Below are 23572 nucleotides of genomic sequence, written 5' to 3' on the forward strand. Positions count from 1 at the left end.
CCCAGCTTCGGCAGGTATTACCAGCTTACATGGTTCCAACAGCACTTTTATTGGCTCCAAAGATCCCAATCAACGCTTCTGGAAAACTCGATCGACGTGCTGTGTTGGAGCAGCTGGCCCTAATGCCTCGCGATGTGCTGAGCAACTTTTCTAGCTCCCTTGGCAGCAAGAAAGAAGGGCCAACTACTGCGATGGAAGAGAAGCTGCAAATTCTATGGGCCGAAGCTCTAACGCTTGCTCCAGAGGCTGTCGGAATCAACGATTCATTCTTCCAGCTTGGAGGAGATTCAGTGACAGCTATGAAGCTCACAGCTGCAGCTCGTGCACAACAGATCCCGCTGTCAGTTGCTGACATCTTCCGCTTCCCCCGTCTTGCAGACGCTGCAGCAGCAATGGAGAAGGAGTGCAAACACAGCCTCGTTGAAGAAGACCCCGCCCCACTCAGCCTGTGGCCAGATATTTCAGGGACGAACAACGCTCAACGAGTACGAATGTTGACAGACGTCGCCGAGCAGTGCAGTGTATCCGTCGATCAGATCGAGGATGTTTATCCCTGCAGCCCTCTACAGGCTGGACTTATGGCTATCACTGCTCAGCGTCCCGAGGCCTACGTCATGCAGCGGGTATTTCGACTGCATCCAGACCTTGCTACGGAGCAGCTGAAGAAAGCATGGGCAACCGTCATGAACATGCTTCCAATCCTACGGACGCGCATGATCCCCTCACTACATGCTGTTGCCCTACAAGTCGTCATACGAGAGCAACCGGTTTGGTACATGGAGACATCGCTGGAAGATTACCTCGCCACAGATCACGCAACTTATATCACATATGGCGGCCCACTTAGCCGTACAGCAGTTGTGGACAATGGGACTCAACGATACTTTGTGTGGACAACGCATCATAGTATATACGATGGCTGGAGCATAGTCAAAACGATTGACCTCCTAGGGCAGATACTAAGAGGAGGAACGCCATCACCGTCCGTTCCAGTGTCGCGCTTCATTCGCTACCTCGCGCGACAGGACCGGGAAAAGACAACGGCATTCTGGAAGAAGCACCTCGAAAACGCTGAGTGGTGTCGCTTTCCGGCTCTGCCATCGCCACAACACCAAGTAGACCCAAGTGATGTGCTGCACCGTCAGTTTCATGTGTCTCTGACCGCAGGACCGGCCACGATGGCCACTGTGCTGCGAGCGGCATGGGCCCTTCTGGTCGCTGCTTATACCGGCGCCAACGAAACTATCATTAACGTTGTTCTGTCAGGGCGTACGGCTGCTATTGAAGGTGTCACAGAGCTACTAGCGCCGACTGTCACTACTGTCCCCTTTTATGTCTCAGCGAAGCATGATCAATCTGTGCGAGATTTTCTCAATGCCATCCAAAACAGTGCGACAGATATGATTCCATTCGAGCACACTGGTCTCCAGAATATTCGACAGATGGTGCCTAGCCTTGGAACAGACTTCGACCCAGGCCATATTCTTGTAGTGCAGCCCACTAAAGAAAGCGCGTCCTCGACAACATCTTTCTTCAACATGGAGCTCGAACGCGAAGCCACCTCCCTGGAGGCTTTTGATGCCTATGCGCTCACGGTGGAATGTACAGTAGATCAAAGAGCAGGGGATGTTGAAGTCGAATTACGCTATGACCGCGCTGTGGTTGACGTTGATAGAGCACAGCGTCTCCTCGCGCAGTTTGCCCACGCTGCGGAGCAGCTAGCGCGTAATGCCAATACCGATCAGTCGCTCAAGAATCTCATCTTGCTAGCAGCAGATGACAGGGCCCAGTTGTCCAAGTGGAACGCAAGTATAACGCCCCGGGTTAACCGGTGCATCCACGAACTTGTGGTTAACAAGATGGTCACTCAGCCCGCCGCGCTCGCCATCAGCGCCTGGGATGGAGAAATGACGTATAGCGAGCTGGAACATGCTAGTCGTCGCCTGGCTAATGATCTGACCGCGCGCGGGGTAGGCCCCGAGATCATGGTCGGTCACTGTATGGATAAATCGAAGTGGGCCATTGTAGCCATCCTGGCAATCCTCCGCGCTGGTGGTGCGGTAGTCCCTCTCGGGGTGCAACATCCGCTGGCTCGCATCGAGGGCATAGTCCATGATACAAACATGCCGTTGCTACTCGTCGACAGCACCCATGCGAGGCGGCTAGGAGCAATGGCAGGCTCCACGGAGTTGCTTGTCGTAAAGTCTTTCTTCAACGCGGTCCCGGCAAAGCGGATGCCAGAACTCGACCAGTCCTCCGAGCCATGCATGTTGGTACGACCAGAACACGTTGCCTGGATTATCTATACCTCCGGTAGTACTGGTACACCGAAAGGCGTTGTGCTTGAGCACGGCGCTATGGCAACGAGCATACTCGCTCACGGACCAGCTTTTGGTATACAGTCTCATGACCGGCTCTCACAGTTTGCAGCGTATACCTTTGACGTTTCGATACAAGAGATCATGACGACTCTTTGCTTTGGTGCTTGTATCTGCGTGCCATCAGAACACGAACGTATGAATAGCTTCACTCAGTTCTTATCAGAAGCAAAGGTCACGATCACAACCTTGACCTCGACGATCGCCAGCTTAGTGCAGCCACAGGAGACGCCTTCCATACGAACACTCGTATTAATGGGTGAAGCAGTTCAAGCAAAGGTGGTTGATCAATGGATAGGCTACGCCAATGTGATCAATGCGTACGGCCCCTCAGAGTGCTGTATACATTCAACAGCGAATAGTCTTGTAGACAAGACGGAGGCTAGCAATGTTGGAAAATCCCTGGCAGGCTCGTTCTGGGTGGTAAACCCTTCCCATACCGGACAGTTAGTCCCAGTTGGCTCACCAGGAGAGCTTCTTATCGAGAGTCCCCAGCTAGCACGCGGTTATCTCCACGATCCTATCAAAACATCAAGCGCATTTGTTACAGATCCAGCATTTGTTCATGAGCTTGGCCTCCAGCCTGGCCGTCGCATGTACCGTACGGGCGACATGGTGAGACAAAATTTGGACGGCTCGCTCATCTACCTTGGTCGTCGCGACATGCAGGTTAAGATCCGCGGCCAGCGGGTAGAAATTGGCGAAGTACAGAGTCAGATTCTCCGGCTGCTGCCAGAGGCACGCGAGACTGTCGTCGACTTGATTCGCCCTGCTGGCGAGGCTGACGACGGACCACTCATATTAGTGGCTGTTATCGAGTATGCAATAGCCGGGTCAACTCAGATCAACGACAGTAGCACGACGAGCGGAGGACTGCAGCCTTATGAGCCTCCACAGATCACCCATGCTACCCGGGCAGCTTTGAACAAGCTAGACGTCCAACTCAAGGAAGTACTACCAGCGTATATGGTTCCCTCGTCGATCGTACTGGTTCCAATGATGCCCATCAACGCATCAGGTAAGCTAGATCGCCGTGCGGTTCAGCATCAGTTGCGATTGTTACCTCGCACTGCGCTCAGTAACTTCTATGGCTCACCCGATAGCAAGAAAGTACCGACAACTACAATGGAAGAGACGCTGCAGGGTCTCTGGGCCACAATACTATCGCTCTCACCAGAGACAGTAGGGACAAACGATTCCTTCTTCCAGCTTGGAGGAGACTCCGTTGCAGCCATGAGGCTAACAGCTGCGGCACGAGCCCAACGAATTCCTCTGTCTGTCGCGGATATATTCCACTGGCCCCGATTGGAAGATCTTGCAGCCGCAGTTGAAAACGACAACAAACACCTTGGCCTTGTTACGGAAGACCCAGCTCCATTGAGTCTCTGGCGCGAATTTACCCACGCTGGTGATGCTGAACGCTCACAGCTATTAGCAGATGTTGCTGCGCAGTGTAGCATATCTGCAGAGCAGATTGAGGACATCTACCCATGCAGCCCACTGCAGGCTGGACTCATGGCTATCACCGCTCAACGCCCTGAAGCCTATGTAGTGCAGCGCGCTTTCCGGCTTCATGCTGACCTGTCTACACAGCAGCTGAAGGCTGCCTGGATGCAACTCGTCGAGATGCTGCCGATTCTGCGGACACGTATAATTCCCTCGGCTCAGGCTATCGCACTGCAGGTTGTAGTTAGAGGGCAGCCGGTTTGTGATGAGGCCCACGAAGCGTCACTGGAAAGCTATCTCGCCGCAGATCGGGCTGTCCCTATTGCTTACGGTGCCTCGCTCAATCGTACGGCAATCATCGGCCGTGGATCACATCGATACTTGGTGTGGACCACACATCACAGTATATATGATGGCTGGAGCATAATAAAGACGATGGAGCTGCTTGGGCAAATACTGAAAGGAGAAGCGCCTTCACCTTCAGTGCCCGTGTCGCGCTTTATCAGTTACTTGACGCGGCAGGATAAAGAACAAACTGCGACCTTCTGGCAGAACCACTTCCAGGGCGCAAACTGGACTCGTTATCCGCCCTTGCCATCCCCGCAGCATCAGGTCAACGCATGCGATGTACAACACCAGCAGGTTGACGTCCCCGTAATGACAGGATCCACGACCATCTCTACAGTGTTACGTGCAGCCTGGGCGCTGCTAGTCGCTGCTCATACAGGCACGGACGAATCCGTTATAAATGTCGTACTGTCTGGACGCATGGCTCCTGTTGACAGCATTACACACATCGTAGCACCCGCCGTTACGACTGTGCCTTTCCACGTGTCTACTGCGAAGGACCAGCCTACACGTGACTTTCTTGCTAGTATACATGATCGTGCAACAAAGATGATTCCATTTGAGCATACTGGCCTACAGAATATCCGACGAATGGTGCCTAGCCTTGGACCAGACTTCGATCCAGGCCACATTTTTGTCGTTCAGCCAGCTGGGGAAAGCGAGTCGGCAACCTCTTTGTTCAATATGGAGCTCGAACGCGAGGCCACGTCGATGGATGCGTTCGATGCGTACGCATTGACGGTCGAATGCACAGTGGATCAGTCAACACGGAAATCTGACGTCGAAGTACGCTACGACCGGACAGTCCTCGAGAACAACAAGGTCCAACGACTGCTTGCCCAGTTTGCACATATTGTGGACCAGCTAGCCCGTACTGCCAACACTGATCAACCACTCGGAGACCTCAGACTACTATCATCAGAAGACAGCGCGCAACTGTGCGAGTGGAACTCAATCATACCACCACATCTCGAGACTTGCATACACGAAATTGTGCACGAGCAAATGACCAGCCAGCCAGACTCGCCAGCCATCTCTGCATGGGATGGGGAGATGACATACCGCGACTTGGACATTACCAGCTGTTTACTAGCCCGCCACTTGGTTGAGCGCGGAGTAGGTCCAGAAGTGAAGATTGGCTTGTGCATGGACAAGTCGAAGTGGGCCGTAGTTGCCATGCTGGCTATTCTCCGTGCCGGCAGCGCCGTTGTTCCCTTTGGAGTACAGCATCCCTTAGCTCGCATTGAGGGCATTATCAAAGATACAGATGCACCCCTTGTCCTGGTTGACCGCGGCCACGAGCAGCGACTAGCAACTCTGACAGCCCAAACACAGCTTTTAGCTGTAGACTCTTTCTTCGAAATGGCTTCGAAGGCCCCAGAATTGACGGGTGAAGCGTTTGTCAAACCCTGCTCATCAGTGCGGTCCGGAAATGTGGCGTGGATCATTTTTACGTCCGGTAGTACCGGCAAACCTAAGGGTGTGGTGCTCGAGCATGGCGCTATAGTCACCAGTGTTGCTACCCACTTCCGCTTCTTTTCCATGGGAAGGAACACCAGGTGCTTCCAATTCGCGAACTATACATTCGACGTAAGTATCTCCGACATACTTGCCACCTTGTTCTCTGGTGGCTGTATCTGTATCCCGTCCGAGCATGAGCGCATGAACGAGCTGGCATCCGCCATGCAGAAGTCAGGCGCCAACTTTGCCAACCTCACTACTACCGTAGTCAATCTCTTGGACCCTTCTGAGCACCCAGGGCTTTCTACTCTCGTAGTTGGCGGAGAGCCGCTGGATCCCCGCATCATTGAGCTGTGGTCCAGCACTGCTCGTGTAATCAATTCATATGGACCGTCTGAATGTTCCATGTTCATCGCATGTAGTCACGCTCTCCGCCGAAAAGAGGAAGCTTCAATAGTGGGCACACCCATGTCCAGCGGATTCTGGGTTGTGGATCCCATTGACATCAACCGACTGGTTCCTTTGGGCGCGCCGGGTGAACTACTAATCGAAGGCCCGCTACTAGCGCGTGGGTACCTGAATGATGCCGCAAAAACGGCTGCCTCGTTCGTAACAGATCCTGCTTTTGTTCAAGATTTAGGCCTCAGCCCTGGTCGTCGCATGTATCGCTCTGGGGACATAGTACAGCAGAATGCTGGTAACTCGCTCACTATGATCGGTCGACGCGATAATCAGGTCAAGATCCGTGGGCAACGAGTGGAGATTGGCGAGATTGAGTATCACATGGGGAATCAGACAGGCGTACAGGATGCTGTCGTTCTCTACATACGCCAAGGTCCTCTTGCTGGTCGTCTTGTTGCTACTGTTGTCCTAGGGCAGAGTTCAACCACTACTGCAGTCAGGCGCCATCAGTATACTAGCGATGTCGTTCAATGCGTTACTGAAGACAAGATGGAGGCGGCTCAATTGCGACTACGGGAGATTCAACAGAACGTGTCACAGCAAGTCATGCACTATATGGTGCCGAGCGTCTGGATTCCGCTCCAAGCTGTGCCCGTCAATCCCTCTGGAAAAACAGATCGGCTTGCGCTTACTCGTTGGGTGCAATCTCTGTCACAAGATGAAATTGCTGCCGTGACTAGAAGCGAGTCCGAGGACGCGAACTATGTGCCCGCCACGGACGTTGAGCGACAACTGCGGCAAATCTGGAGCGAAGTGCTCGGTGTAAGCCTTGGCGAAATAACACAATCGACAAACTTCTTTAGCCTTGGTGGCGACTCGATTACAGCCATGCAAATCGTCTCGGCTAGCCGCTCCCGCGGCATTCTTCTCACTGTTCGGAAAATCCTCGAAAGCCAGACGATACCCCAGCTCGCTTCCCAAGCCGAAGTTGAGACAACCGAGGACGTTGATCAGGCAGCACGGATACCTGACGAGGCTTTCGCACTATCGCCAATTCAACAACTTTACTTTGACGATATATCAGCTAACGGGCTTCGCGCTGACGATGAGCACCGATACAATCAAAGCGTCGTACTCCGTCCTACGCGTCGATTAGAAGTAGCAGAGTTGGCCCAGGCGCTAGATGTAGCTGTCGGGAAGCACGCTATGCTCCGCGCCCGCTTCCGGCGTACCGAGCATGGTTGGGAGCAGTGGATCGAGAAAGAGCTTGCTGGATCATACCGCCTTCATGCCCATACAACTGCTGACACGCGGTCTATACAACGCACTATTGCCCGCTCCCAGGCTACGCTTGATCTTGAGCACGGCCCAGTATTCACTGCCGATTTGATTGAAGGGCAAGACAGCAACAAACAAGTCCTCCATCTGGCCGCCCATCATCTCGTCATAGACCTCGTGTCTTGGCGTATCCTTGTTCGAGACATTGAGGAACTTCTTACAAATCACAAACTACCAAACCCACGTAGCTTATCGTTCCCTGTCTGGCTAGAGAGGCAGCGCACCTCACTTGGCAATGCGCAGATCTCGCCGATGGACTCTTTGCCAGTTACTATCCCGGCGGCGAACTGGGAGTATTGGGGCCTCACTCTTGGGCAAGCTACCTGGGATAGTGTCTCTAGCATCCGTGCTGAGTGCGACTCTCACACAACGTCGCTTCTGTTTGGCAGCGCCAATGCCGCCCTCAAGACCGAGCCAGTTGAGATTCTGCTCGCTGCGCTGTTCCTTTCCTTCAAAAAGTCCTTCAATGACCGATCTGTACCAGCTGTTTTTACTGAGGGACACGGTCGTGAAGCTAGCGACGAAACCGACTTGTCAGATACAGTTGGTTGGTTCACCACAATGACTCCGATCCACGTACCAATAGAGACCGATACTCGCAGCGCTGTTGATGTCCTCAGACAAGTAAAAGATCAGCGTCGACGAATCCCTGGACGCGGTGCACCCTATTTTGGCAACCGTTTTCTATCCGCTTCTGGACGCGAAGTTTTTGCGCATCACAGCCCAGCCGAAATCATTTTCAATTACACTGGGCGTTTTCAGCAGGCGGAGCGTGAGAATGCACTTTTCCATCTTGTTGATGATGATGATGATGATCAAGACGAGGGCACTGCATCAGAGGTTGGTGGTCTTGTCAGGATCCTTGCTGCGCTTGACGTGTCCGTGACAGTCGAAGCAGACATTTTACAAGTCAACGTCCGCTTCAGTCGCCAAGCACGGCACCAGGAAGCGATCCAGCAGTGGATTACAGCCTACGTCAACACTGTGAGCAGCCTCGTTCAAGATCTAACAACGACGGCCCCAGTAGCCACAGCTACCGACTTTCAGCTCATGCATCTATCTGATAGCGATATGGAAGTGGTGGAGAATCAGTACCTTCCCGCCATCAATATCTCGTCCACGAGCGAGATTGAAGATATTCTCCCCTGCTCGCCCTTACAGCAGGGTATCTTGCTCACGCAGCTACAATCGCCATCAACCTACTGTATCCGGCAGACGTGCCGGATTCTGCCATCCAACTCCCTCCAGCCTGTCAGCGCAGAACGGCTTCTAAAAGCATGGAGTCAAGTTGTTGCGAGACACTCCATTCTCCGCACTATTCTTCTTGAGCCACTGGCAGGTCAAGAGAGATTTATCCAGATTGTGCTCAAACAGCCAGATATCGCCATTGTTCACATGGACGGTATATTGGACAATGCCGTCGCGGAGTGGCTCGCCTTGCAGCCCACACTTGATCTTTCAGATATCCACCATCCACCACACCGTCTAACCTGCCTAACAACAACTACTGGCGAGGTCTACTGCCGTCTCGACATAAGCCATACACTTGTGGATGCCTCTTCAGTAGGAATTATACTCAGCGACCTTATCAACGCCTACGAGGATGCTTTGCCAGCTGAAGGTGGCTCCAAATACAGTGCTTACGTTGCCTTCCTGGACGAGAGAAATCCACAAGATGACCTCGTGTATTGGAAAGAGATGCTGAGCACCGCCAACCCGTGTCTTGTACCTCCACAAGAGCCCCTGCACAGCATCGAACACGCGCAGCTTGCGAGAGTTTCTACTCAGCTTGAAGATCTTGCAACAATCTATCGTTTCCGCGATGCGTACGGCGTTTCTATCGCCAGTATCTGTCAGCTCGCCTGGGCTCTAGTGCTTGCAAGGCAGATTGGGTCGACCAATGTGAGCTTTGGTAACATCTCGAGCGGTCGTGATGCACCTATCCCTAAAGTAGAGGAGTTGGTTGGTCCTATGATAAACATGCTTGTTTGTCATGTTCAATTAGATTGGACTGCAAAGGTATCTGACACAGCGCGTGAGCTGCAAAGACAGTCTGTCAAGGCCTTTGATCATCAGCAGACCTCCCTCGCAGCTATCCAACATGAACTGGGCCTTTCTAGGAACCAGCCGCTTTTCAACAGTACGCTTTCGTATAAGCGGCAGCGAATCTCCCCTAGCTTGAAGCAAGCCGGAATCGTCGTTGACAGCTTGGGCTCTGAGGACCCAACAGAGTACGATATCAATGTCAACATCGATGTGGCGGAAACTGGACTCGAACTAGCGATTCAATACTCGACCGCAGCCCAGTCAGCTTCAGCGGCTACGAGACTCGCCCAGAACCTAGTGCTAGCTATCCGCACTGTGTGCGAAAACGCTGAACATTCGCTCGGCCAGCTCAACTTACTTTCAGTCGAGGATACAGCACAGATTTGCAGGTGGAACTCCACCGTGCCGAAACGCCTCGACCGCTGCGTTCACAATCTTGTGCTGGACCAGATGGTTGCTCGGCCGGATGAACTGGCAGTCAGCGCATGGGATGGGGAGATGACGTACAGCGAGGTAAATGATGCTAGTCGCCGGCTGGCCTACCACCTGGCCGAGCGAGGGGTGGGCCCAGACATCATGGTCGGCATGTGTATGGACAAGTCGAAATTAGGGGTGATAGCTATGCTGGCCATCCTGCGAGCTGGCGGAGCTGTCGTCCCTCTCGGAGTGCAGCATCCATTGGCACGTATCAAGGGCATCGTCGAAGATATTGCCACACCACTCATACTCGTCGACCGTGTTCATGAGCAGCGGCTGGAACCTTTGGCAGCGCGTGCGCAGCTGTTGGCCATTGACTCATTCTTGGAAACTGCACCAGCCACGCCTGTACCTACCGCCGAGCCCTGCATTTCCGTTGGGCCCGAGCATGTGGCATGGGTCATTTACACTTCTGGCAGCACCGGCAGGCCTAAAGGTGTCGTACTTCAACATGGATCTCTTGCGACAAGTATCTTCTACCACGGTCGTCGACTCGATATACAATCGCACGACCGTCTATTGCAATTTGCAGCTTTCACCTTCGACGCTGCTATCCAAGAGATCATTACAGCTCTTGCGTTCGGAGCCTCTACCTGTATTCCCTCCGAAGAGGATCGTATGAACCGGCTCACAGCCTACCTAGCAGAATCAAGGGTGACGTTGGCCACCTTGACATCGACTGTAGCTGCACTCGTCCGGCCTCAGGAGACTCCCAGTGTACGAATCATGATATTGATGGGAGAAGCCGTTCAACCAAAGGTTGTCGATCAATGGATAGAGCACGCTACCGTTATAAACGCTTACGGGCCGTCGGAGTGCTGCATACACTCGACATGTAAGAAGGTTGCAGATAGCTCAGTAGCTCTGCATATAGGGACGGCGATCGCCGGTGCTACTTGGATTGTAAATCCTCGCAGTATCGGACAGCTGGTTCCACGTGGCGCACCTGGAGAGCTCCTGATTGGAGGTCCACTGTTGGCGCGCGAATACCTCAACGACCCGGTCAAAACGGCTGCTGCATTCGTGACAGACCCGGCCTTCGTACGTGATCTAGGCCTTGTTACTGGCCAGCGAATGTATCGCACCGGCGACTTGGTCCGTCAAACCGAGGACGGCACGCTGGTCTACCTTGGCCGCATAGATTCACAGATCAAAATCCGTGGCCAGCGTGTTGAAACAGGCGAAATTGAGTACCACATTGGTAAGCAGGAAAGCGTGCATGAGGCTGTCGTTCTTTATGTGCGTCAAGGTCACATGACAGGTCGCCTCGTTGCTGCTGTCGTTCTGGGAGAGAGCTCGACTTCCGAACGCCACCAGTACGCTACTGCTCAACGGATCCCTGAAGAGCAGCGGGAAGAAGCACGAATACGACTGAAGGAGGTGCAGCAGAGCTTATCACAGCAGGTTATGCACTACATGGTCCCGAGCATATGGATCCCTCTAGCTGCTGTGCCAGTAAACGCTTCTGGGAAGACCGATCGCTCTACGCTCACTCGATGGGTACAGTCCTTATCACCAGACGAGGTTGCCGAACTCAATAGCACGAACAGTGACACTGGAAATGTGGACGATCAGACAGCCACGCCCGTTGAACGACAACTACGGCGGATATGGAGCGAAGTTCTCAGCGTACCGCTCTCCAACATAACACATTCGGCCAATTTTTTCAGTCTTGGTGGCGATTCAATTACAGCAATGCAGGTCGTCTCTGCTAGCCGAGCTCGTGGCATCCTCCTCAGTGTGCGCAAAGTCCTCGAAAGTCAAACAATACCCCAGCTGGCAGCCAAAGCCCAGATAGGCGGGGACACGGATCACGCAGCACGACTGTCTAATGGACCCTTCGCGCTATCACCTATTCAACAGATGTACTTTAACGATATCGCCGCAGATTCACTTCACGCTAAAGGCGAACACCGTTATGTTCAAAGCGTCTCGCTGCGTAGTACTCGTCGAATAGAGCGATCAGCTTTAGTTGAGGCACTTGATGTTGCTGTCACCAAACACGCCATGCTCCGAGCTCGCTTCCGGCATAGTCAGACAAATGGCTGGGAGCAGTGGATCGAGAAAGAGCTGACTGGATCCTACCGTTTCAATACGCATGTCGCAGCTGACGCAGAGTCCATGAACCGCACTATCGCGCAGTCTCACGCTACGCTTGACCTTGAGTATGGCCCAGTATTCACAGTGGATTTGTTCGAACGGAAAGATAGACAAGTCCTCCATTTGGCCGCCCACCATCTTGTGATTGACCTTGTATCCTGGCGAATACTTCTTCGAGATGTGGAAGACCTTCTCGTCCACCAGAGGGTGCAAAACGCAACTAGCCTGGCATTCCCAATATGGCTAGAGAGGCAACGCCGCTCGCTGAGCACACTGGAGATCCCGAACACCTTGCACTTTGCGGTGCCGAAACCAAACTGGGATTACTGGGGTCTTACACCCGGCCAAGCTACCTGGGGCAGTCTGACCAGCGTTCAGTCCAAGTGCGACTCTGATACAACCTCACTCCTCTTTAGTAGCGCCAATACTGCGCTCAAAACGGAGCCGTTGGAGATCCTGCTTGCTGCTCTATTTATCTCCTTCAAGGAGATCTTTGAAGACCGTCCTGTTCCCGCAGTCTTCACTGAAGGGCATGGCCGCGAGGCTACTGATGATGAAACCGATGTATCGGATACCGTTGGCTGGTTTACAACAATGACTCCACTTCTCCCGGAGCTAGGCACGAACGGTGCTGTTCGCATTGTCAGACAGGTGAAGGACCAGCGACGGCGCATTCCCGGTCGTGGCGTACCGTACTTCGGTAGCCGCTTCCTAACTGCCCATGGACAGGAAGCGTTTGCGCATCACAGCCCAGCTGAAATTGTCTTTAATTACATCGGACGATTCCAACAAACAGAGCGAGACGACGCGCTGTTCCATTTCAACAACGACGATGACAATACTGGTGCAGCGTCTGAAGTCGGTGATCTAGTCAAGCTCTTTGCTGCGCTCGATGTCTCCGTTACTGTCGAGGCCGATGAATTACTGATCAACGTTCGTTTTAGCCAACAAGCGCGGCATCAGACAGCTATCCAGCAGTGGGCTCAAGCATATGTGAATGTCATAAGTACCTTGGTACACGAGCTGGTCAGGACAGCGCCAACAGCTACTGCTACTGATTTCCCGCTTATGAATCTCTCCGACAATGACATGGCTGTTGTGGAGAGGAACTTCATGCCTGCTATCGGTCTCTCCTCCACTAACGAAATTGAAGACATTCTTCCTTGCTCGCCACTCCAGCAAGGCATTCTGCTCACGCAACTCCAATCGCCGTCAACATACTGCATTCAACAAACGTGTCGAGTTGTTGCATCGAAAAGATCTCTGCAGCCGGTGAACGCAGAGGAGCTCATCAAAGCGTGGCATCAGGTTATTGCACGGCACTCAATTCTTCGAACTATCTTGCTAGAACCACTGCCAGGCCAAGAGAAATTCGTCCAAATCGTCCTCAGGGAGCCTAGTTGCCAAATCGTCCAGGTAGACGGAATATCGGACGACGTCGTGGCGGACTGGCTATCTTCGCAGCCGACACTCAACCTTTCAGACTTCCGCTCCCCACCACACCGCCTGATTTGTCTGACGACGACCACGGGGAACGTCTACTGTCGCCTGGATATCAGCCATTCCCTTGTAGACGCTTCCTCGCTAGCTCTGATCATCCGCGACCTCATCGATGCTTATGGGGGCACGATTCAGGGTGGCGGCTCCCAATACAGTGCCTACATCACCTTCCTTGAGGAACGAAAACCGCAGGACAACATTTCGTACTGGAACACCCTGCTGAAAAAAGCCGAGTCGTGTATTGTACCACTGCAAAACCCACCACATGAAGCCAACAATGCACAGCTTGCAAAGGTCTTCACACGGTTCGACGACCTGGCTATACTCCATCGTTTCCGAGATACACATGGTGTCTCAATCGCCAGTATATGTCAACTCGCCTGGGCTCTGGTACTCGCCAGATACACAGGATCGAACAATGTCAGCTTCGGCAATTTGTCAAGTGGCCGTGACGCGCCTATCCCGGGGGTAGATGAGCTAGTGGGACCCATGATCAATATGCTCGTGTGCCACCTTCAGCTAAATTGGAGTGCAAGTGTATCAGAGACAGCACGCGAACTTCAACGCCAATCTATCGAAGCGTTTGATCACCAGCAGGTATCACTTGCGGCTATCCAGCATGAACTTGGTCTATCTAGAAGCCAACCGCTATTCAACAGTACCCTGTCATACAAGCGGCAATCCCCGACTAGTTCTGATGAAACAGCGATCACTATCGAAGGTCTAGGTTGGGAGGATCCGACGGAGTATGACGTGAACGTTGGCGTCGACGTGACACCAGCACGACTTGAGATCAATATACAATACTCAACAGCGGTGCTCTCAGAAGCAGCAGCTGCGAGACTCGTCCATAGTCTCATACAAGCCGTCCGTGGCATTTGTGAGAACGCAGATCAGCCCCTAAAAAACCTCAGGCTGCTTTCGCCGGAAGATACGGCACAATTGTACAAGTGGAACGCGATCATGCCGCCACGTATCGAGCGCTGCGTTCACGAACTAGTACAAGACCATATCACCGCTCAGCCGACAGCCTCAGCTATCTGCGCGTGGAATGGTGAGCTAACATACGCGGAGCTCGATGTGGCTAGCCGTCGGCTGGCACACCATCTGGCTGGGTGCGGCGTGGGTCCAGAAGTGATGGTTGCGCTTTGCATGGATAAATCAAAGTGGACTATAGTGGCCATGTTAGCCATTCTTCGGGCTGGCGGAGCTGTAGTGCCTCTCGGAGTAGGGCACCCGCTGGGTCGTATCGAGCTTATTGTGAAAGATATCTCCGCTCCGATCGTGCTCGTCGATCGTGCCCACAGGCAGCGGCTAGCCGCGCTGGCAGCCCAAGTGCCTCTGCTTGCAGTAGACTCCTTCCTCGAAGCGGCTCCTGTCACCCAAGCATTGACGTCTGAAGCGTCTACTACAGTCTGCCCGTCTGTACGGCCCGAGAACGTGGCATGGGTAATCTTCACCTCTGGAAGCACGGGCAAGCCCAAAGGCGTCGTGCTCGAGCATGGCAGTCTTGTAACAAGCATCTTGGCTCACGCACCATTATGGGGACTGTCATCCTCCACACGCACTCTCCAGTTCGCAGCTTTCACCTTCGATGTCAGTATCTCTGACATATTTGCAACTCTTGCTTTTGGTGGCTGCGTTTGCTCGCCCTCCGAAGACGAGCGTCTGTCGAACCTCAATCAGACAACACAAGCCTTCCAGGTGACATATGCCAATGTGACACCTACAGTCGCTCGGCTCTTAGATCCAAAGCAGCTCCCCACGCTGAAAACGCTTGTGCTTATTGGAGAAGCCGTTGATGCAGGCGTCGTTCACAGGTGGAATAAAAATGCTGCAGTAATCAACGGTTATGGGCCAGCCGAAGCATCCATCGTGTTCCATTGCAGTCCACCGATACAAGATCCTGCGGCTGCAGCAAACGTTGGGCAGAAGATCGCTGGAGGCGACTGGGTGGTCGACCCAGACAATCTTGACCGCCTTGTTCCTATCGGCGCGCCGGGCGAGCTTCTCATAGAGGGTCCCCTCCTTTCGCGCGGCTACTTGAACGACCCTATCAAGACAGCCGCTGCCTTCGTCACAGATCCTGCGTTTGTGCTCGATCTATCCCTCGGTCCAGGCCGGCGCATGTACCGTACCGGAGACATGGTACAGCAGAATACGGATGGCTCGCTGACCTTCCTGGGCCGTCGCGATACGCAAGTTAAGATCCGCGGCCAGCGGGTGGAAATCGGCGAGATTGAGAGCGAGATCGTACGTCTACTGCCAGACGCGAAGCACGCTTATGTCTCCAAGAAGGGACAGGTCCTAGTTGCTGTCATCGAATCCACCACATCCGATAGCAATATCGAGGAAGCTCCAAGACATTCGATAATCACCCCCGACCCTGAGCAACAGAAACGCTTCGAGTCCCTCCAGACATCTCTCCGCGACAGTCTGCCCAGGTACATGATACCCTCAGCGTTCCTGGCCATCAACGCGTTTCCACTCAATGACAGTGGTAAAATGGACCGCCGATCGGTTGGTATCTTACTGGAGTCCATACCATCAGAAAAATGGCTGGAATACACAGCCAAGTCCCAGGTTTATCAACCGCCTCTTGGCGCTATGGAGCAACTACTCTCGGAATTATGGACGACCTGCATTGGCCTCGATAATATGGCTCTATCACGGACGAACAGTTTCTTCGACCATGGCGGCGATTCTATCACTGCGATGGCCCTCATTCAACAGCTACGGAAACGCGGATTGCGACTTTCTGTACCCGAGATTTTCAATTACCCCGTCCTCTCTGATATGGCGAAATGGATCACTGCGGACATTGACGAAAGCGCACAATACAAGCCCTTCGCGCTTATCTCACAGGAAGAACGATCAAGCATCCTTGAAAACGTGCTTTCTGATACCTCGCTCGGACAAGAACTGGATGTGCTCGACATGCTGCCAACAACAGATTTCCAGGCTCAAATCATCAGAGAGAACATGGAACCCGAACGCAGGCAATTGAACTATTTCGCCTTTGACGCGGGCGGTCGTTGCGACCCGCACAAATTGACACAGGCAGTTTCTGAGCTGGTCGTTAGAATCGAGGCACTTCGGACTGGATTCGCGAGATCCAGCGGGCAGAAATTCGTGCAAGTCGTCTACGCGAAATGGCAACCAGAAGTCCGCATTTTCCAGACCAATGAAGGTCTTGATAGCTTCTGTCAACGATCACTAGAACAAGATATGTTCGCAGCGCCAACCCTTGCACGACCAATGTTCGATGTAGCCATCGTCGTTGCCAAGGACCAACATCGCATTGTGTTCCGCATCTCACACGCGCTTTACGATGGAGCTACCTTGCACCAGGTGTGGTCAGAGTTGGAAGCCATCTTTGCCGGAGAAGTCAAAGGCATTTTCATTCCTGTCGGATCGTACTTCCATAGTCTGCAAGCCAGGACAACACAAGAAACCGAAGACCACTGGCGCGAGCTTCTTTGCGGAGCTGTCATTCCAAGCGTTAGTGGACGTACCGAACCGCGGGTCTCACGACTGGGTCTGCTTTTGAGCGAGCCGATAAAACTGTCAAGAAGCGGCCAATCAGACTTCACAGTCGCTGTAGCTGTCAAAGCGGCTTGGGCAATAGTGTTGAGCCAGCACGTGGCAACTCACGATGTCGTCTTTGCCGAAATATCTTCTGGACGGAGCACAGTGCATCCTTCAGTCGCGGGCGTCGTCGCATGCTGCGCAAGGGCGGTGCCATGTCGTGTCGCATACGAACCAGAGTGGACACTGCAGACACTGCTCGAACAAATCAGGCAGCAGCAGATCGACAGTATGCAAAATGAAAGCCTCGAATTTCAGCAGATCGCTCAGCGCTGTATGGGCTGGTCACAAGCAGAGGCAGAAGATCTACGCGTCAGCATGGTGAATCATCAGAAGGCGTCAAAGCAAGACATGTCGCTCGGTGCGACGGTCTACAGGAACGCTTTTGTCAGCCAAAAAGACCCCTACGCATCTGTTGATTTTGCCATCGAGACTGTAGAGGATGAACATGGCGCCATCTCTGCGAGCCTTGCATTTGCTGTGGATCGAATTCCTGATGAGCTCGCAAGAACACTGTTTGGCCGATTCCAGGACACCTTGGCGACTATCTTGGCCAATCGACATTGTAGTAGCAATCACTCGATCACGCAGATAACGGACATGGCGGCAAGTGGTAGGGCTCCGGCCAGCGATTGAGCAAAGGAAATTTTGCTCGCACTACTCATTCATAACAAGATTGTTTTCAACTAGATAGGAGCATCGTGCTTATTTTCATTTGTATTTGTTGGCGCTTGTTTCTAGTTATTTGCACTATTTCGCAGGATGTGGGATCAAATTGCACAGTTCGGATTTTGGTTAGTAGATCTTAGTTAAATATGATTTTGGTTCCCTTATTGCTACGACCATGGAGACAACTACAAGTGCTTCACTTCAAAAGAGCAGCCGTACAATCAGCTCCTCCAAATACTATGAATAGCGCTTCTACTACTTATGAAAAATCCCTCTACCATTCATTGGCTTTTCCAAGTGCGAACAGAAGGGCAGTCAGGTAATGAGCAAATATAGGAGCAGCTTAGAAGCACTGCAGGTTGACACCACTCGCTCGATGGTCACGATGGGGGTGGATAGGCAAACCGTCCATGCACAAGACACCCCTCCATGCCCGAGACCTACGAGTTATCTATGCATACATATATACTATATAATCATCACTACATCTTTTATATCGTGGCGTGATAGCAGTCTGGGCTGTAGATAGCTTTTTTGGCTACATGTCGCCACGCCATGCAGCCTATCACCGACCAAACCGGAATCAAATACCCGTTTAGTCTGCCACAGACTGGTTGCATAGTCGTTACGGCCCAGCAAGCTTGACTTCCAAGACATTCAGCGCATCTTCTTAACTTAAAGCAAGCATGTCAAAATACTAACTGATGGAGACCTGGTTACTGGCTAGATCTTATTGAGTCAGACAGATCTTGTGACAGTGTCATTCCTGGAAAATTACACGAAGCATCTGGTTGGGTCCGAACGTGCACACCACATTCTATTCCCCCATCATCTTCCAGAACGAAGTTGGTTGTGTAACGCCCGGGAACAGTGCTCTACTGAGAACGCCATCTGGGGTGTGGCTAGGGGTTGGAAGGCTCGTCTACAAAGAATGCAGCGCTGCATTGAAAGACCCAGATCTCGTCGAGCTATGGGGCGGGAATTGTTGCGGGCGCATTTGATGGAGGACCATCATTCTTCGATCGCCGTTATGACTCGAAGAGACGGCGGTCGATTAGTACAATGTGTTGTGTGATTGGGACCCGATAGACTGTAGAATGAGCAGCCATTGCACAGTTGCTACGTGGTAACATAAGACCATTTTTCCACCTGGAAAAAGGTTAGCTTGGTTTTGACTTGGTTGCAAGACGCATCGAATGCGCGCGGCGCAGTCATGTAGAACATGCGCACGTGAGCCTTAATGTCGGTAGTCCGCATCTTCTGCCAAGACTGGGCCCACCACGTTAAGATCGATTACCGGGCGCGTTTATTACTCGGGTTCTTACATATGCAGGTACGGGGAGGCGCGCTCGCGCTGTGACTGCGCAGCCTTGCTTACTAAGTAAGTGCTAGGTGCCTCCTTCGTATCTTCATACGTACGGCTCGTTCCGGTCGATATCGACTGAGAACATTCAAGACTATCGGCGCATGGCCATGAATGTAATCATGTTCGAGAACTCAATAACGAATATAATGTAATTAGCCTGTAAGGGCAGTTCCGATGGCTCTCTTCGCGTGGCATGAGCACCCCTAAGACAGCCCATCCAACGCCTTCTACTTCCTCAGCCGGACATAAATCGCCCCGTACCCACCAGGTCACACTAGCAGGTAGGTATCTGCGCTTATAACATGATATGTTTTTGTGTGCGGCAGTGACTAATTTGCTCTTAACATGCAAGAATGTAAAGGAGCGGAAGATACAATGGGCAACTTCGAGTCGATTAACTGCTCGAACATTATATATCAACCTAGGCATGTGGTTGTAACAGGCCGGCGTATACTACCTGCAAAGTTGGTTCGTACAATTACTTACCCACTGTCTATCTGCTCAGCGCCTTACGTAAAGGATTTACTGCTTGCTACGGCAGACAAATACAGTCCCGATCTGCATATCATATCTCTTCGTAATGCAGCGCTGCTTTTCCCCTGCTTACCATGCATATATACATCTCTGTTTATTATTATGTAATATTAGCGATCCTTGGAGGCATAAGACGAGAGTAGAAAGCTAGAAGAGTTGACGCACCTACGGATAGACTACTTGCACAATATATAGAAATAGCACATACATAGCTGTAGGGGGGATAGTGTGAGTATTAAACATCTAGATCGAGGTCTTCTTACCACAGTGCTGACTCCATGTTGGACATTGTAATAAGCCCGGCCGGTTGCGAAAACGTGGCAAACTAGGATCTAAGCCATGTATCAAGAACTATGTAAATTCGTAAGCTGAATAATTAGGTTACGATTAGAGTGCTAATTTCACTCAAATTTGACAGCCCTCCTTCTTGGCTAAAGCGAGGTGACTTGTAGAGTTGTCTAGGACAGAAGCCTGCTTATAAGCCGGGCATAATACAGTTCCACGCCAAAAGTTTAGTCGACCGCAACCTACGGGCCACGAACCCAGAAAATCTCAAAACAAGAGGGTGCCTGGTTAATCTCACACATTTCAACTCAACTCAACTACATCAAAGTAGCTCTAAATAAAATTCCGAAACGAAAGAATTGTTCGCAATTGCCTTAATATCGTTTCTAGTAGCCTCTTGCTTAAGGAATTATGCTAATACGTTATAACATAGATGTAATAAGGCTGCGTACTAGTTTTTCCAGTATGGCAGCCCACGCCTCCTTTAAGCCTATCCTAAACTCAGCCTACTTACTTTCTAAGTCCCCTATATTTAACATAAGGTTTGCGCTTATAAAGTCCTTTTTTAAGACTATACTACAAGTGTCCTATTAGGTTAACATTAGGTAAATATAGTAGCTAATCGATAGTATAAACACTGTAAAGCTCTAGCTACTCCCTTAAGCGATAGGCAGTATACGTTAATGCGTTATCCTACAGATACAGATTGCCTTATTTATAATTATCGCGGAGTCCTTCCTCGAAAGCCTTAGTATAGCTAAGGCTTGTATAGCTATTACGCGTTGTTGCTATATTGCGGGTTATAATTACTAGATAACTACGCCCCATTCTACCCCTAGAGTTAATTAAATCGTGGTCTAAATTATACGAGCTAGCTGCTAGCTAGTCTCCTCATTTTCTACTATCTTATACCTCTAGTTATCAGCTAGTAAACGCTAAACACAGCGAGGATTGCAGCTAGATCTGCGGGCAATACTGCACTTAACGCTGAACTTTAGAGTACTACGATCCTAGTCAAATTAGTCTATTATAGAGCCTACTTACGGCGAATTCTGGCAGTACTCGCTTTGATTCTGGGCCTCCGGGCGGCTCTATACTCAGAGTAGTTTGTACTTGCAAGTGCGCAGGCGATAGTTCGAAATCAGACCCGTGGTGTCATCACCGTCAAGGTCCGCGGCCGTACGGAGAGCGCTGTACTCGATTGTAGGATATTTCTTGACGATGATAAGAAGTCGACAATAATCTCTACTAGTTAAATTAGGGGCGCGGCCCATACGGTCGCTCCTGTTATGGTAAATGGTCGGTTTCCATCGCGCGACAATCTTCAGTACAGCGCGCTATGCACAACCAAGCGTCTCACTAATTTCGTGCGTCGATGCACCAGCATCATCCTGGGCTAAGATATACGTGTTACGCTTCCGATAATTCCCCTCCTGTGGTTCGACCGCCTAGAAGCTCAGTGCCAAAGACCTCATAATAACGAAACCGTGTGGTGTCACAGAACCTTGTGATCTCATGTTGTTATTGGGCCCGTGCGTTTAGCGCGAACAGACTTATGGCTTACTACATAGAGTATAATCATGCTGTTTGTAACAACGTAACTAAGTAACGGCCGGTTTGAATAATGCCCATCAGCAAAGGCAAGCATGTAGGCAGACTTTTGAAAAACTTTGACTCATCGACAGCTATCATCCCCGTACGTGCGTATATATCCCTGGAGAGGTTATCCTTCCTTGTACCCACTTGTTCAGCGGCATAATTGGTCGACCGACAATCATTTCCTCTCCCTCTCACAGCCCTCGTTATTTCCTTGGTCCATCGCATACCCAAACGAGGCATCATCGTCCCAAACCCCTTCACTGGGTATCCACCTACATAGGCTATACTAGCTATTCATTTTCATCATCATGTTGCGGCAGATCCAGAAACGCTCGTCAGGCTCCACCGCCATCCCTCTATTTCTCTTCCACGACGCCAGCGGCACTATCAGCAGCTACTATGCGCTGGGCCCCATGGGCCGCGACGTTTACGCAATTGCGAACTCGCGTATGGATAGCGACGAGCCCGAAAGCATGCGGGATATGGGCAGGCGGTATTACGCGGCCATCAAGGCCGTCGTACCAAAGGGCAGGATCATGCTGGGCGGTACGTAGACCCAAGATGACTCCCTGCTCGATGATCACCGCGTATATGTTATGGCTGACTGAAGAAACTTCCAGGCTGGTCGCTGGGCGGCATGATTGCACTGCAGGTAGCGTGGATCTGTGTGCGCGACCCCTGTCTCGCTGTCGACGGCATCGTCATGATTGATAGCCCGTTCCCGGACTACCGCCACGTTGAGTACATGGGCGCAGAATCCCCCATTTCAGAAGACGCTCCAAGTCCCGCAAAGATGAAGCTAGATAAGGCCATTCTGCGGACCGTGAATACGCTGCATAGCTGGCAGCCGCCGGTGTGGCGGCGACAGCGCCAGCCGTACACGTTGATGCTGTGTGCTACTGAGAGCGTACAGAATGAAGGGTATTCGGCCGCGCTGTCTTTCGTTGACCAGTTCCGCGACAGCCCAACGCTTGGCTGGAACGAGCGTGCTAGTTCCATTGTCATCGACAAGAGCTATCCCATTAAGGGTCATCACTTTAACGTCCTGGAGCCCAAAAACGTAAGTGCTAATGATATCAGCCCCTGCGTCACCCATTACCTCGCTGACTGACGGCGCGCTCTCTAGGTCGCGTTCCTCACCGAGACAATGGCTACGATCGCAGAAGGTATCGACCTAGTGTCCTTCCAAGACGACGATGAATGAGCGGACACAGGTATATGAGGAGTGTCTCTGCTCTGATTTTTCTAATGCTCCCTGAGTACGAATCTCACTTCTTCTTTTGCTACGTGTCATAGTGCCGACAGCAGAAATTTGCTCGTTCGTCGATGTTAGACACGAGAAGACTGGCGATTCTCTCAGAGGCTGTGTGCTGACATTTACGACCCAGTAAAGGCAGTTCTATGGGAAGGGTGTCAGCTCAAGATCCCTGTGTTCTGCGGTTGCTTACTCTTCAATTTTCCTGTGGTGCCTGGTTTTCAGTCTAGATGATGGCGTTGTATACCTCTTTGTTTTCCTCCGCAGAATCTATCACTTCGTCATGTTTCATCGTCGTCAATCAGCATCGTTCTTTCTTATGTTGTCTAGGATCCTAACGAGCAGTACTATAGCTATCTGAGGTGGGTAGCAGCCCACAGATCTCACAGACGTCTTAAATGTAGACTTCGAGCGTGTTGTTGCCAGAAGTTATTAATAACATCGACGTTCAGTTACGGTCTGTTTCTACGGCAACGTTAGCTACGCTGTGATACTGGCGTGAAACAAAAAAGGCATTTGGGGTCGGAAGGGAAGGGGGAGGGGGAGAGAAACATGTGTTGGTATGTACAATTTGTTCAAAATATAGGTGCAGAGAGTAAAACGACATAAGAAAGACGCAGGCTTGGTGCCATCCTATCGAGTCAAAACAACGAACTTCTTGAGCTGCGCTGTCGCCGAGGAATGCACTGTCACCATTCAATAAATTTTTCCAACTCTTCTTGGGATCGATGGCACTCAATGGAACATTTCGCGTATTGTTGCAACCAGGACTTTCGTGAA

General features: G+C 51.7%; 2 protein-coding genes across 2 annotated transcripts; both read left to right on the top strand.

The window, feature by feature from the left end:
• Nucleotides 1-6584: 6584 nt before the first annotated feature.
• Nucleotides 6585-17720, top strand: ALTATR162_LOCUS6393 (uncharacterized protein; the record flags this gene model as incomplete). Its single annotated transcript, XM_043314014.1, has 3 exons — nt 6585-9716; nt 11214-14376; nt 15766-17720. 3 exons carry the CDS (start codon nt 6585-6587, stop codon nt 17718-17720), a joined length of 8250 nt encoding a protein of 2749 aa, XP_043169949.1.
• Nucleotides 17721-21845: 4125 nt separating this feature from the next.
• Nucleotides 21846-22741, top strand: ALTATR162_LOCUS6394 (uncharacterized protein; the record flags this gene model as incomplete). The annotated part of the gene is made up of 3 exons (XM_043314015.1): nt 21846-22083; nt 22158-22597; nt 22664-22741. The coding sequence occupies 3 exons, from the start codon at nt 21846-21848 to the stop codon at nt 22739-22741; spliced, it is 756 nt and encodes a 251-aa protein (XP_043169950.1).
• Nucleotides 22742-23572: the final 831 nt, after the last annotated feature.

Source organism: Alternaria atra (assembly GCF_907166805.1).
Source record: "Alternaria atra isolate CS162 genome assembly, contig: 25, whole genome shotgun sequence".
Classification (NCBI taxonomy): domain Eukaryota; kingdom Fungi; phylum Ascomycota; class Dothideomycetes; order Pleosporales; family Pleosporaceae; genus Alternaria; species Alternaria atra.